This window comes from Hippopotamus amphibius, chromosome 3 (genome assembly GCF_030028045.1).
Source record: "Hippopotamus amphibius kiboko isolate mHipAmp2 chromosome 3, mHipAmp2.hap2, whole genome shotgun sequence".
Classification (NCBI taxonomy): Eukaryota; Metazoa; Chordata; class Mammalia; order Artiodactyla; family Hippopotamidae; genus Hippopotamus; species Hippopotamus amphibius.
The window spans coordinates 162,937,832-162,952,928 of NC_080188.1; the positions used below are offsets into that span (position 1 = coordinate 162,937,832).

Here is a 15,097-nt window from a genome sequence, read left to right on the forward strand (position 1 = left end):
GCAGGGGTCACACTTTCTCAGTATCCCTTGACAGAAGAACACTAGCAGAGTCGGAAGCTGGGTAAATAACTCATCTACTATTTCCTTTGCTACCAATAATATTTAAGCATCAAAAGGGCAAATAAAGAAGGTAAGGAAGACAAGAAATCCAAAAATGAAAAGAGAATCAGGGTAGAAGAAATAAAGAATTGAAATTAATCTAAGAAAGTAGTTCAGGGTATCAGCTCTCCTAAATATTCCCAAATCTCTCTTGGCTGGTTTTTGAGTAGCAATTTTTAAATATTTTTCCTCTTTTTAGTAACACCTAATTCAACTCAATTTTCCCTGATTGGACAGCCAGTTTTCAGGTTTAAAAAAAAAACCAGTAGAGAGGGATTCATACAACGGAATAGAAATACACAGTAAGGCAAAGTTGGTTCACCTCTACCTTCTCTTGCTCTTATTTAAAAAAAAATAAAAGAAAGAAAAATCCTATAAGTAAGTGACTGTTTATGAACTCGCATAAGTGTACAAGCAATATAAGTGAGAAACAGTAATAGCTAATCCTCCAAACACCATTTAAGGATTATATTATTTATTCTATCTCTTTATATATTCCAACATATTATTCTGTTTCTTTCCAGATCTGCTAATACAAAAACGAATTAGATGCCACAATAAAGGAGCCAGAAGGGCAAGAGAAAAACAACAATCAGGAGCCCTGGTTATCAGCTAGGAAGCCCAAAGGAGACAGTGTTCTCTGGTTTTACTCTCACTTATCCCAAGGAACTCTTGCTGAAATAGTTTAACCCTAAAGGGCGGGGGAAAGGGAGAAGCCAGGAATCTGGCTTCCTGTAGATTAGCTCTATCCAAATAAAACAGGAAAGGCTCTGCATCTTCTCTAGATAATTAGGATGAGATCAAATCACAAGATAGCCCTAAAACACTTTGCTTCTCCTGGTGTTTCATGGGCACAAGCGAACATTTATCTCACTAGTAAAGACACTGGACTCTAAGGAAAGGGAAATAATATCAACAAAGGGGAAGAATAAGGAAACCAGTGCCATGAACAAATCTATTGGTACTTTGGGGGAGAAGCCCAAAGCAACCCTCTACATCTCCAAGGCAAGGACCTTTCGTGAGACACTGTACATTAGCACAGAGATTAATAATATTCACATGAGCTCTCAGGAATTATCAATATTATATGATATAATGACCAAACTTTAGAATTCTAAGAGTTCATGTCAATGCATTTTCCAGAAAAAAAAAAACTCCTCAAACAGTTCCTTTTAAAAGACAAGTTAAAGATATGCTATAGGATATACATTGTGTATAAGGAAATATTCAATTTCATTCTCCTATCAACTCAAAGGAACTGCTCACCTACAAACATTTAAAGGTCACATGTTTATTTTGATTTTGTGTAAAATAAATCATAACCTAAAATAAAAGAACTATGACTTAAAACAAGTAGATATTTTAAAGGACACCAACTCTCCTACATCTTGCTATGATATCATTCTTAAGTAATTCTCAAAATAAAACACAGTCTAAGACAGAACACATGCATTGAAATGAGTTGTGTTTTCTTATTCACCTGATTAGGAGAGCAGCTTTTTTAAAAAAGGCTAATGGTAGGTAGAAAAGTGGATCAACTCAAATTCTATTGGCCTTAAAATTAGAAAATTAATTAATCTTAATTTTCTTCCCCACTGAATACTCCACCTGAGACGATCAACTAGAGTCCTTCAATTTTTGCTCATTTTTAAAGTAGTCATTTTCTGACTAGTTTACTAAACTCTATCTATGGCAATGAATACAAAAGAATTTGTGGAGGTTATAACTGAAGACATGTTTACATGCAAAAATCAGAAATAGTGATAGTACAAGTGGAAAAAAACACACAGTAGGTTGCATGCTGAAGGAACATGGTCTCATCAGCCCAGACTAAAATTCACGGGGGTGAACCCTGAGTCACACTTAGAGAAGTGACGGACACGGGTGGGCACAAGAGGGACAAAATGGGTGTGCATCACACCTGCATGGCAGACGGATGCCCTTCTGTGTCCTCACCAAATCTCTCCTGGCCATGATGCCCTAGTCACCCCTCCCCTCAAATTAACAACAAAAGGACACTCACATCCCAACAGTCAGAGGACTAGATAACTGAAGATTTCATACATACCAGAGAGGACCGGCTCCAGGTGGGCTGGCGTCTAATAGGGGGTGGAGAATTTGACTGTCTACAGGAAAAGTTGAAAAAGTGAGGATGGTTATTATTATTTACCATGTACAAGAAGACCAGATGGACAAGAGAGGGAGAAGAGGGGAAAGGAGACAAGATGGGTTCAGAATTACAGCAAAACATAAACATTTTCTATTTCTGGGTGCTGAAGCTAAGAACAGTTTCGATTTCTTTTTTTTATTCTTTTTTTTAATTTTTAAAATGTTTGGAACATACGATACTTTTACACTACGCTTTACAAAGTAATGTTAGAAGAATGAGGCTTATTTCTAAAGACAAGTTATAAGGGAAAGAAAAATCAGTGACAGTCTTACAGAGTGAAGTGAGTCAGAAAGAGAAAAACAAATATCATATATTAACACATATATGCGGAATATAGAAAAATGGTACAAATCAACCGGTTTGCAAGGCAGAAATAGAGACACAGATGTAGAGAACAAACATATGGACACCAAGTGGGGAAAGCGGGGACGGTTGGGGGGGAATGAATTGGGAGATTGGGATTGCCATATATATATATTACTAATGAGAAAAAAAACATCAAATTGTACACTCTAAATATATGCAGCTTATTGTAATGTTAACTGTATCGTAATAAAAGTTCTTTTAAAAAAATCAATGACAGTCTTTTAGAGGTCAGAGAGTAGAGACCTCTGGAGAAGGATGCTGATCTGATGATGCTGATTTCATAAAACTCCAGAGGGCTATCCCAAGCCTTCATGTAGCCCATGCTGAGACTCTGAAACTATCAATATATTCAGAATTCACTGCCTATGTGGGGCTCTGCCTATGCTTTTTAGAGTCCCAGTTTTTACCAGATAAGAGGTTACGAACCTCCCATACATGGTTATAAAGAAGAAAGGAATGATTATTTCAGAAGTAGAAAGGAAAACAGAATTTCCTTAATTTTCAGTCTAATATATGATGCTCACTCATGTAAGAATAAAAGGCCACAAAAGAAATACAAATACTCAGAAAATTTTAGGTTAAAGCCACTTGCTAAGAAATGATCAAACCAGAAGACCACAGTGAAATCCACTTCTCAAAATAGTTTTCTTTTTAAATTCACCCTACAGCAGTCAACTATAGAATTCTTGTTAATGTCAAAGACACCCCAACAAATCAAAGGCAACAGCAGAGAATTGCAAAGATGTGACCTATAGGGAATCTGTTCAAAAGAATGGGGAGTGTATGTGTGTACACATGCACATGTGCACACACACGTGTATGCATGTGTGTACCCATAACAGATATGGCTGCTTAAATCACTGCTCCCTAATCAGTGCTCTTCTGATTTACATTTGCAGACTCTGCTGGCAGACCTAAAACTGTACAGTCATCTCTTGGTATCCAAGGAGGACTGGTTCCAGGACCCACCTCGGATACCAAAATCCATGGATGCTCAAGTGCATTATATCAACTGGCAAAGCATTTGCACATAACCCACGCACATCCTCCCACATACTTTAAATCATCTCTAGATGACTTATAATACCTAATACAATGTAAACAGCTGCCAGTTCATAGCAAATTCAAGTTTGGCTTTTTGGACCTTTCTGGAATGTTTTTTTTAATATATTATGATCCACAGTTGGTTGAATTCATGGACGTGAAACCCACAGATTCAGAGGGCCAACTGTACTATCAAATGCACTGTCAGACTTTGACAGTGACCAACGACAGTGACTGGTTTGAAAGAGCCTCCATCCTGTTAAGAAAAAAGTCTGCCAGGACCTGATGCTCCAGCTCTAAAGCAGCATCTTCTTCAGCAGGAACTGCTCTAGGACAGTGTTTTCACACTCCTGTATGTGTCCACTGGGGAAGTGGGAAAGCAGTTCTTCTTTTGCGTTTACATCCCCGAAGTTCTTTGAAACAAAATTAAGCACGTTGGGCGCCCCAACGGCTGATGTACTCTGCTGAGGAACGTCTTTTGAAGGCAACCAAAGGAAAGGCAATGATAGTGTAAGCCTCCGCACGCTATATCCAAGGTCAGGTCACGGTTAAGTTCCCTCATCAGACTCCCTTTATCATCTTTATTTCCAAATTAAATTGAAAAACACACACATGGATTTGTGACACCTATTAGCGTCTTCCAAGTCTTCCTCTAATTACCCTGGCCTCTCATTTACAGGCGAGTGACATGACCCAGAAGCACACGCAGGGTTAGCCAACTGTGTGAGCGATGTGGGGCTGAGGATGACAGCAGCTTCTTCTCTTTCAAGTTGGCTCGTCACTCTGCTACCCGCTTCTGAACACACGCCACATCTGACAGGAAGGGGCGCCCCGGCAAATTGGGAATCACTCCGCTCCTCCAAACTCATGGCAGAGGTTGGAAAGGCACTGATGCGGGCCAATCCGTCCAGAAAGTCAGCATTCACAGTCAATTTGCAAATCATTTTCTCCCTAGGCATATAGACCACACCAGACAGTCTCCATCATTAAAGCTCCTTCCCTCCCGCCCGGCTTTAGCTAGCCCGAGTAGCTTCTACAAGGAACGAGGAAAAAGGGCGAATAGAAAAAGCGATCTACAACATCCTAAAGCACAAGAATTTAAGCTGATTCAGGGAGACTGTGGACGAAATGTTTACTTACTCAGTGCAGATTTTGTTCTGTTTGTAAAATTTGTGCCGTGTAGCAAACAATCGTGATATATACTTGGCATTTTCGATATCATCCTTGGAAAAGAAGAAACAGGGAAAACATAAACATTCGTTTGACTGTATACGCATCTTACCAGGATTCCTCTGAGCAGGGACACATCTTTTCCTCCTTTCATGTCAAGCACAAAATAACCCCCTGAGCCAGAAACCAATGTGCTGAAATTGATGTCTAAGATGCCCACCCAAGGATGGCAGACAATACTGTCTGCAAGAGTATCCTTTATGCCCAAGACGCCGGGGTTACACTGATGATCTGGTGTGTCTTAACATAATGCTAAACCAAGGGCTTTAAAAATCAATAAATGAATCAAGGCAGGGCATGGCATGAACACCAAGCATCATTAAATGGGAGGCAGGGAGGTGCATGAATTGCCTTGGCTCTCAAGGAGGCTCGCAACAGAATGGCAATCGCCCAGTTTGCCTCAGATCAGGCTTGGACTATGATGGTAAAGAAAATCCAGACCCGTCAGTAAAAGAAAATACCATGCGGGCTTCCCTGGTGGCTCAGTGGTTAAGAATCCGCCTGCCAATGCAGGGGACGCAGGTTCGATCCCTGGGCTGGGAAGATCCCACATGCTGCGGAGCAATGAAGCCCGTGCGCCACAACTCCTGAGCCTGCGCGCAACAACCTGAGCACCGCAACAAAGCATAACCCCCGCTCGGCACAACTAGAGAAAGCCCGTGTGCAGCAACAAAGACTCAATGCAGCCAAAAATAAAATAAACAAATAAATAATAAATCTTAAAAAAATGAAAAAGAAAAAGAAAATACCACACAATATCATCAGGGGTGACTACTCAAGGGCGTGCCAGACAATGTGATCCACCGCAAGCAAGGCCAGCGGAGGAGCCCAAATCCTAGGGTCAAAACTCAGCCTGGCAGCTCATGCAGCTTCATGCCAAAAAAGCAAATAACCCCATCCACAAGTGGGCGGAAGACCTAAGTAGACATTTCTCCAAAGAAGACATGCAGACGGCCAACACACACATGAAAAGATGCTCAACATCACTCATCATCAGAGAAATGCAAGTCAAAGCCACAATGAGGTATCACCTAACATGGGTCAGAATGGCCATCATCAAAACATCTAGAAACAATAAAGGTTGGAGAGGGTGTGGAGAAAAGGGAACCCTCCTGCACTGTTGGTAGGAATGTAAGCTGGTAGAGTCACTATGGAAAACAGTATGGAGGTTCCTTAAAAAACTAAAAATAGAACTACCATATGACCCAGCAATCCCACTCCTGGGCATATACCCAGAGAAAACCATAATCCAAAAAGAAACATGTACCATAATGTTCATTGCGGCACTATTTACAATAGCCAGGACATGGAAGCAACCTAAATGCCCATCAACAGATGAATGGATAAAGAAGATGTGGCATATATATACAATGGAATATTACTCAGCTATAAAAAGGGATGAGATGGAGCTATATGCAATGAGGTGGATAGAACTACAATCTGTCATACAGAGTGAAGTAAGTCAGAAAGAGAAGGACAAATATTGTATGCTAACTCACATATACGGAATCTAAAAATGGTACTGATGAACTCAGTGACAAGAACAAGGATGCAGATACAGAGAATGGACTGGAGAACTCGAGGTATGGGAGGGGGCGGGGGGTGAAGGGGAAACTGAGACGAAGCGAGAGAGTAGCACAGACATATATATACTACCAACTGTAAAATAGTCAGTGGGAAGTTGTTGTATAACAAAGGGAGTCCAACTCGAGGATGGAAGATGCCTTAGAGGACCAGAGCAGGGAGGGTGGGGGGGACTCGAGGGGGGGGCATCAAGGAAGGGAGGGAATATGGGGATATGTGTATAAAAACAGTTGATTGATCCTGGTGTACCCCCCAAAAAAAAAAAATGTAATACTATATAAATATCCATTAAGTATCTAATGAAAAAAAAAATCTGTAAGAAAATAGAGTACAAGGAATTCCTAAATAAAATGTTCTCCTGATAGAGAATAAAAAAAAAAAAAAAAAAAAAAAAAAAAAAAAAAAAAAAAAAAAAAAAACAAAACAAAAAAAAAGAAGATGTGGTACATATATTCAGTGGAATATTACTCATCCATGAAAAGGAATGAGATGGAACTATATGTAATGAGGTGGATAGACCTAGAGTCTGTCATACAGAGTGAAGTAAGCCAGAAAGAGAAAAACAAATACCATATGCTAACTCATATATACGGAATCTAAAAAAAAATGGTACTGATCAACCCAGTGACAGGGCAAGAATAAGGATGGAGATGCAGAGAATGGACTGGAGGACATGGGGTTGGGGGTGCGGGGGGTGAAGGGGAATCTGGTACCAAGTGAGAGAGTAGCATAGACATATATACACTACCAACTGTAAAACAGATAGCTAGTGGGAAGTTTCTGTATAACAAAGGGAGATCAATTCGATGATGGGTGATGCCTTAGAGGGCCAGGACAGGGAGAGTGGGAGGGAGTCGCGAGAGTGAGGGGACATGGGGATATATGTATAAATACAGCTGATTCACTTTGGTGTACCTCAAAAGCTGGTACAAGCATGTAAAGCAATTATACTACAATAAAGAGCTTAAGAAGAAAAAAAAAACTCAGCTTGGAACCCTGGCCCTGTGAGCATGAAGTCACCACCACCCTCTGGAAATGAGTGATGACAGCACTGGGCGAGGATTGGAAAGTTATGGGTTCAACAGAATATTTGTTCTCTCATGACATGGATAGCAAGGAAAGGATATTGTGGGTTGGGAAGTCCACCAGCATGCTGCCTGTGGGACTCTGCCTTCATCTCTCCGTTTTGTTTACCGTGTGAAAGAGGGCAGTCTCCTCTTTGTTGATGAGCTCCACCAGGATAGTTGACTTGTTGTGGGTGATGTTTCCCATGTCATTCCACCTGCGCAGAAGAAATCCAATGGTGTTTGCCCAAAGATGTTTTAGGCATTTATGACAGCATAGGAGGGTCATCTGCTATTACTGAGGCTCATTTTACAAATTATGATTTAACTATATTTTCAAAAGCTGAACGTTCCTTCTCTCAAAGCAGAAAAGGAAATAAAACGCAACATGCATCTACTTAAATAGCTAAAAATCCTACGTAAATGACATATAAATACTGCTGTCGCTAAAGTACACTTTCCTTTATGAGCTAGGAGGGAAATGTGCAAGGGACTTCTGCTGCCTTGTTTTTCATACTTCCAAACAGACAAAGCATTTCCTGTGATCCCTGTTTTCAGTGCTGGAGGAGCATGTCATTTAAAAGTCACGTGTGGAATTCCCTGGCGGTCCAGTGGTTAGGACTGCGGGCTTTCAATCCCTGATCGGGGAACTAAGATCCCACAAACTGCACAGTGTGGCCAAAACAAAAAATAAATTAAAATTAAATTTTAAAAAATCATGTGTTTCCAGGAATCTAGGCTGAAGAATCTACAGAGGCTCTGTGTTGTGATGCACACTACAGATTTGATTATGCCACTTGGGAAAAATGCCTAGGGAGTGCTTGACGTGCCTACATTTTCGTGATCTAAACACACACACACACAAATTTCTTTCCCTTCCCTCATGGAGATCTTATCTAAAATGAGATACACAGAAAGAATCACCAGACAAGGGAAGGTAAGTTCCTGCTTCCCATTCTACTCGGAGCCAGTTTCTAATCATCTCTTACACTATCTACCCTTCAATCTGCTCTGCAACCTATAATTCCCTGCCCGCCGCCTTTTCCCTCCATCTTGCTTTTGCTCATTACACTTCCACCTCTGTCTGCATGATTCCTTTAAGACTCAGAAGTCACCTTCTCCAGGAAGCCTCTCCTCATCCCCAACCACCCACATGCCAGGAAAGGGCCTGGTGTCATCCTCTATCAGTCACCACATTGTATCACAATTGTTCATGTCTGTGACCAGATCCCCAGCTAAACCAACTTGATGACAGGCCCCCATGCCCTGGGCAGACACTCTGCTTTCTTCATCTCTGTATCTCAAGCACCAAGTGCACATGGTACATGGCATACAATAGAGGTTTGTTGAAATAATGAGAACTAATGATGTTGCCTCCCATCCGTATAGAGTACAGTTCTTTTATCCACTGTCTTAGGTAGACAAGGCGGCTATTCACACTCCCACACTGGAGATGAGGCACTTCAGGCCAACAGGGAGGACTTAGCCTTATCCACTCTGCTCTTCAGGGATGGATGAGTTCTATACTTTCCAGGTTTTTCTCTGATCACCTTTCCATTACATCAGTACCACCTCTGTTTACATACATCTATAGGTGCTCTGCACAGCTGTTTGCTGACTTACAATTCCATTAGATTGCATCTATGTGGACTCATAGCTACATGCTCCTTAGTTGAAGGTCTTGAGAGATAAGAGATGTGTGGTCTTCTCTAGCTCCATTCCCTCAAATCAACTGCCAAAATTCTGGGTCCACTCCTCACTCCACGGTACGACTTCACCTTAGTGGCACAATTAACATGGACATTATAGTAGCAGTATATTCCCATCTTGTAAGGGTTTCAAGGCAAGTGCTAAAGGAAGCGGTCTGGAAGCAGTTCCTAAGGAAACTGAACAAAACCTGTGAGGGGCTTATGATCAGCGAACTTTCAAATGGCTATTTTCTATTTAATCTAGACAGCCAGAATGCAAGATTTGTCCGCTTCTGTTCTCAAGACTCAAGCACTGATCTAGCTATGGAGAACTGTGAGGGACAAAATGCCTAGATAGCTTTATGTGGGCATAAAAGAGTATAGTTACAACTCTACATATATTTGTATATTTTACTCATTTTGCTGTAGGTATATGAGTTGATTGAACACGTCCAAAAGTTAAAAAGTTTATTTGGTAGCCCCGAAGAGCTCTCTCTCCACCCCTGCTTCAATAACGTCTGTATTCAAAGAGCAAGAAAATAATGGCAGGGTAGGGACCTAGGAAAATAAAAGCCAATTAGGAAGCTTTTAGTGGGAAAACTTTCTCAAAATGACCTGCAGTAACTGCTGATCCAGACTACACACGGCTGGCCAAAAATTCACTTCCAGAAGGTAGACCGTGCTTTGCCTCGAAGAGCTGTCTTTGATCAGCTGCCCTGGATGTGAAGGTCTGCCTCTCAGATGCACACACAGGAAAGCTGTTTTTCCAGTAAATAACAGGCCACAGTGCCCTCATAAATGAAAGCAAGCATGCAGTTTTCCAGATTGTTGACACTAGGTCGGGATCTGGGCACCAAGAGAAAGCAAGCTCACTGACATGTAATGCAGGGGACACCCTGCCACTTCCCTATGCTGCTTCTGCTCATGTTAAATGGAAAAGAAGGTTGAAGGGTCAAAACAATAAAGAGTACCAAAGTCCTTTCATTTATGATAACAAATTGATTGCTTTTTCAAAACACACTTTCACAAATAGACCTCTTTCGTTAATAGAAAAATTAGTTTGCACTTTTCAAGCACATGTGGTTGGGTAGAGGGTGCAGGGCAATGGAAAGAAAGCCAGTTTGGCTTTAATGACTGGTCATGGGTAATTCGGGCAAAGGTAATCCCGCGGGAGCCTGACTCATGGAAGAACCCATTTCCAACCAGACTCATAGAGTCTGGTTCCACTCTTCCGGCTCAGTGGGGGTTCAACCATGCATTGCTTGGAGTCAGGCGGAAAGAAAGAGCATCCTCCATCCCCAAATGAACCCCCAGAGAAAGTGAGATGAACTTCTCCATAACCACTTACATCCTGCATAGGGGGCTGACCTGATCAGAGTTGAGAAAAGCTCAACTCTGACCCTTGGTCTGGCTCTTAACTCATCTGTATAACTTTCATACTCTATGGGGTTTGCTAGAGCACCTCCAGGGGAAAAAGGAGAAAGAGACAAATCGGACTACCTGTATATTACTGCTTGTCTTCCAATTCTGTTTCTCACGAAAATCCCCATAAAGAAAATGCCCAGGTGCACCATGTTTCCATGATTGTCCTGCATAAGATCAACAAAAGGTCGTGTGATGAAACAGATCCCCAGCCGTCTGGCAGCCTACCCATGGGGACCACACCCCATTTCTCGCCCTTACGCATAATGAATCACAGATGGCATCGGGGCAAAAAAGGCAACTAGGTCCTAAAGGGACGCACCCCACTGCACGTCCTAATAGACTACATAGATAGCTTTCTCCTATCTCAATTTGTCACATTTCCTGTTTAAGAAGGAATTTTAGGATTTTCTCAGATTTGTTGGCAGTGGAGATTTTCTCTTTCGTGAATACCTATTAATATCTTTCCTAACCCTAGCTTTTGTTTTTTTAAATCAAAATTATACATGCAGTTTGATTATATCTGTACACTGTATATGTGCAATTATATATGCACAGAGTTTGAAGAACTGAATATTCTTTATATCTTATTTAAAAGCAGCCAGCAGCAGACGTGGCCCCATTTCCTCTCCCTTGAAGGCATCCACTTCTACCACTTAAAGCCCTAGTGTGTGTCTAACTTGCATCCACCATGCTTGGCCTTCCAATTTACAATCTCGTGTTCCTCAGTTCTGGGATATTTTCTCAAATTACCACCTTCTGCTTCCCCTATTCACTCTTTTTAGATCTCCCATTTTCAGATGTTGGATATCTGGGCTGGCCCTCTAATATTTTATCTCCTGCCTCCCACATTCCATTACTTTGGGGTTTTTTTGGTGAGATTTCTCTTCATTTAATCTTCTAGCCTATCTATTAAGATTTCCATTTCTGATATAGTATTTTAAATTTCTGAGAGTTCTTTTCATTTTCTGAATGTTCCTTTTTAAAAGCACTCTATTCCTGCAAGGTACTCTATTTTTATTTTTGATCACTGAGACTCACAGGATAGTATTTGGGACAAGGGGTCCTTCACCCTGCAGACTCTCTGCCTCTTTCGGGCTGCTTCATCCTCACTGCACTGACCTCTACTGTTCCTATTAGGGCATTACAGGGGATGATGAAGCTTGGCTGTCCACGCTTCAGGGTGGCATGCTAAACACTGGATGGGACCTTTGTGAGCACAGGAAGGGCACGCAGACGGTAGGCTTCCCTGTTGGGCAATGTGCTTGGCCCTGTATGGGGGACCCCAGAGGTTTTGCCTTCAGTCTGGTCTCTTGGTACAGGCAGGTGACTCCAACCTTCTGCCTGGGAAGCATACCCAGCTGCCAGTGTTCTTGAGAGCAGAGTGGGAGCCAGGCTCAGCACCCAGTGAGTACACGGCCACCTAGCCGCCTGCCTTCATGTGGAGCATGTCCTCTTTGTGGAGGGAGAGGAGGGCCACGCCCAGCTGGGCCTACCATGGACCTCCCTCAGAATCCACTTAAGACACAAAGACAACAGTGGCCCTTCTCAGGGACCCCTTCTCGGCTCACCTCCCAAAGCGTCCATTAAAGTAGAGTCTTCTAACAGAGACAGAGAAAGGGACAGACAACTGCTGGTGGCCAAAGCCAAAAGAGAAAGAACTGGGGAGGAAAAAAAGGGCCTCAGGAATTATGGTACGTTACATGACAGAAACATCTATGTGGGAGAAGAAGGGCAAAGCAGAGATGGGAAGAAAAAGGAAAATTCTGTGCAAAGACTTCGCTGGTCACGTTACCAGTAGGTGCGTGCAGAGGTCTGGTGGGGATGGGTAGGGACATGGGAGGAGCAGGCCACCAGGGTGAGACAACAGAGAGAACACAGAGCAGATGCCTGTTAGAACAACTCAGCCAAGGACTGAGCCTCCAGATTCCGTCTGACCCATTCCAGAAGCTCCCTCCCCCCACGTCCACATGCTCTGACAATACGGGAGCGAGGGGGGCTGTGGCCACCCCTGTGTTTGTGGAGGGGGGGGGCAAACCTGTCAGGAAACGGAGGGGACCCCCCCACACACACACAACCTTGAAAATTTTTGAGAAACCACTCATGGGAAAGCCCACACTAAACATAAATGTTCTTCCCTGGGACATATCCATAACATACTTTTTAATCCTTACTTAGTCAAGAAGGACCTGTACTAATCCAGAGGGACCCCATGACCACGTGCAGTCTGCCCCTGCATACTTTCCTGGCTGCTTTCTCCCTTAAAGCTGACCCCATCACGGCCCCTACGGGTACTGTTGCCCCACCCATCATCCTTGGGTCGCCAGGAATCATGTGGTCTGTCCGTAGGTGGTCACCTGAGTCATAAACAGATATGTGGTGGGGGGAAGAGAAAAAGAAGCAGCCCAGCTGAGTTACACCCACTGGCAGTGAGTCAGCCGTGCCTGTCTGCCCACTCGGAGTAAGCTCTGGTATCTTCCTTGTATTTTTCCCACTAACGGACAGACTCAAAAATGCATCAGAACCAAGCACAGTGGATTTCAACACTGTCTCCACTGCCTCTGTTTCCCACAGTTCAGAATTACTGAAAACAAGACAAGCAAATGACCGCCACGACAAAACCTCCAACTTCCAGGGCCTGAGAAGTCAGTTTTCTAGAAGTGGAGAAAAGTTTACTCTGATTTTCCAAAATACCATGACTATATATGGGCTGCTGAAATGTAATTGGGATGCAGATGGCTTCATAAGGCATTACTGCAAGGAAAATGGATTACAACCCTATGAAGGGCAGCCATTAGAGAAGCAAAAGAAAATTAAACAAATCTAAAAAAGAGCCATTTAGCCTTTTTTGCAAGCTGTGGCCACCCTGCTCGATTCTACTTGATACACATGGGCAGTTCTCATTAAGGCAAATTGCAAACGCGCAACAGAGGGGGAACAGAACACTTATAAAACAGCCAGAGGAGCCAGTTTGGAGTGAAATGTTTATGCTGAAATTGCAGGCGTCTCCCAAATTGCTGAAATGTGCCAGTTGCTTTAGGTTTCTGATAAAATCCCGTCTTTTGTAAAGTGGGTCAGCAGAGAGAGGGAAACGAGTTAGGATGATGGGCTCAGCTCTGTAAATGACCTTGCACGATAACGCACCCCCTCCAACCACACCCACTTCAGGAGGTGGATCTGTTGCAAAGGATGGGATGTGCTATAACCGTTTCCTAGGCATAGTTTCCAGAAAACACCAAAGGGGCTGGAAACCCACAACAGAGGCTCTATAGAGCTGGAGAAATAAAGTATGATTGCATACAGGAAATGTTTCATCCTTCCTCACAAACAATTATCACTGCATCAGCCCAAAGAAGAGAAAAGAGAAGAAGCATGGGGAAGGCAACTGCTGGGGTGGGTCTATATTAAGCCACACATGATGTTTGCGACCTGTCTCGTTGCAGGGCTGGATGTGACCTCGATAACTTCTTGGCACCAGCTGGGCTGGTGTTTGGGACTCACTCAGCAGGCTGTCTTACAAATGAGATATTGTGCTGAAGACCATGGAAAGCTTCAAAATCTCTCCATTACGAAAAAGGGTTTGCTTTAACTAAAGTAAATTGGACTTTCCAACTAATGCCACGTAGCAATAAGAAAGCCAAGCCTTCTGGCTCTCTGCTCTCAATCAACACTGGCTTTCCATACGCCTGTGCTGTTCCGAGACGGCTGAAGCAAGGATAGGGTATGCTACCTTCACAGGGAAGATTTCCTGTCCAAATCCATCCAAACGTTCCACCTCGTTGATGTACATAAGCTCAGCTTCTGCTGGCAGGATTCCACTAAAATCAAAAGAGCGTCAAAGGAGGAAATGGTTAAGGGCAAAAACGTCTGTGGAAGATCCTACCCTCCTGATGGCAAATTCCAGAACTGTGGTTTCAGTGCTGGGAAAGGCCATCATCACCCAACCATGTGGGCACAGTACACTACTAAATAATTCATTAACACCCTCCCCAATAGCCTTTTACTCAACAGGGACTAATAAGAGGAAGGTAAAATATTTAATTAATAGCCACGGTCCTATAAACACTAAATAATTATTCCAGACATCATGGTGAATAACACCGCCCGCTTTTAAAAAAAAAAAAGTTATTTTTCTCCCACCTGTGAAAAAAATCTCCACTGTTAAAAAAGAAAGATGGAAAAAAAGGAAGAAAGGAAAAGGTTTATGAGGATGATACTTTGTGAGCCAAGTAACCAAGATAAGAGAGCCTAGGACCACCACACACATCCTGAGGTCGGAAGGGAAGCTATTTGTTTTCCATTCATCCCAAAGAGCTCCACGTAGCCCTGATCACGCTCTCAGTGATGCCTTAAATCTCACTCTTTTCCCTCCCGATCTTGACTTTCCCACCCAATGCAGCTCTTCAGGTCTGCACTCAGCACAAGCAGTC

General features: G+C 42.8%; 1 protein-coding gene across 7 annotated transcripts in view; it reads right to left on the bottom strand.

The window, feature by feature from the left end:
• PTPN14 (protein tyrosine phosphatase non-receptor type 14) overlaps positions 1-15,097 on the bottom strand; it is a 176,936-nt gene that overhangs the window by 33,936 nt on the left and 127,903 nt on the right. For all 7 annotated transcript variants that reach the window (XM_057725913.1, XM_057725912.1, XM_057725916.1 and 4 more), the window contains 5 exons: positions 14,398-14,485; positions 10,746-10,834; positions 7,688-7,775; positions 4,820-4,902; positions 2,168-2,225 (listed from right to left, as the gene is read on the bottom strand). In XM_057725913.1, coding sequence (XP_057581896.1) covers positions 2,168-2,225; positions 4,820-4,902; positions 7,688-7,775; positions 10,746-10,834; positions 14,398-14,485 — 406 coding nt within the window. The remainder of the gene's footprint in view (positions 1-2,167; positions 2,226-4,819; positions 4,903-7,687; positions 7,776-10,745; positions 10,835-14,397; positions 14,486-15,097) is intronic.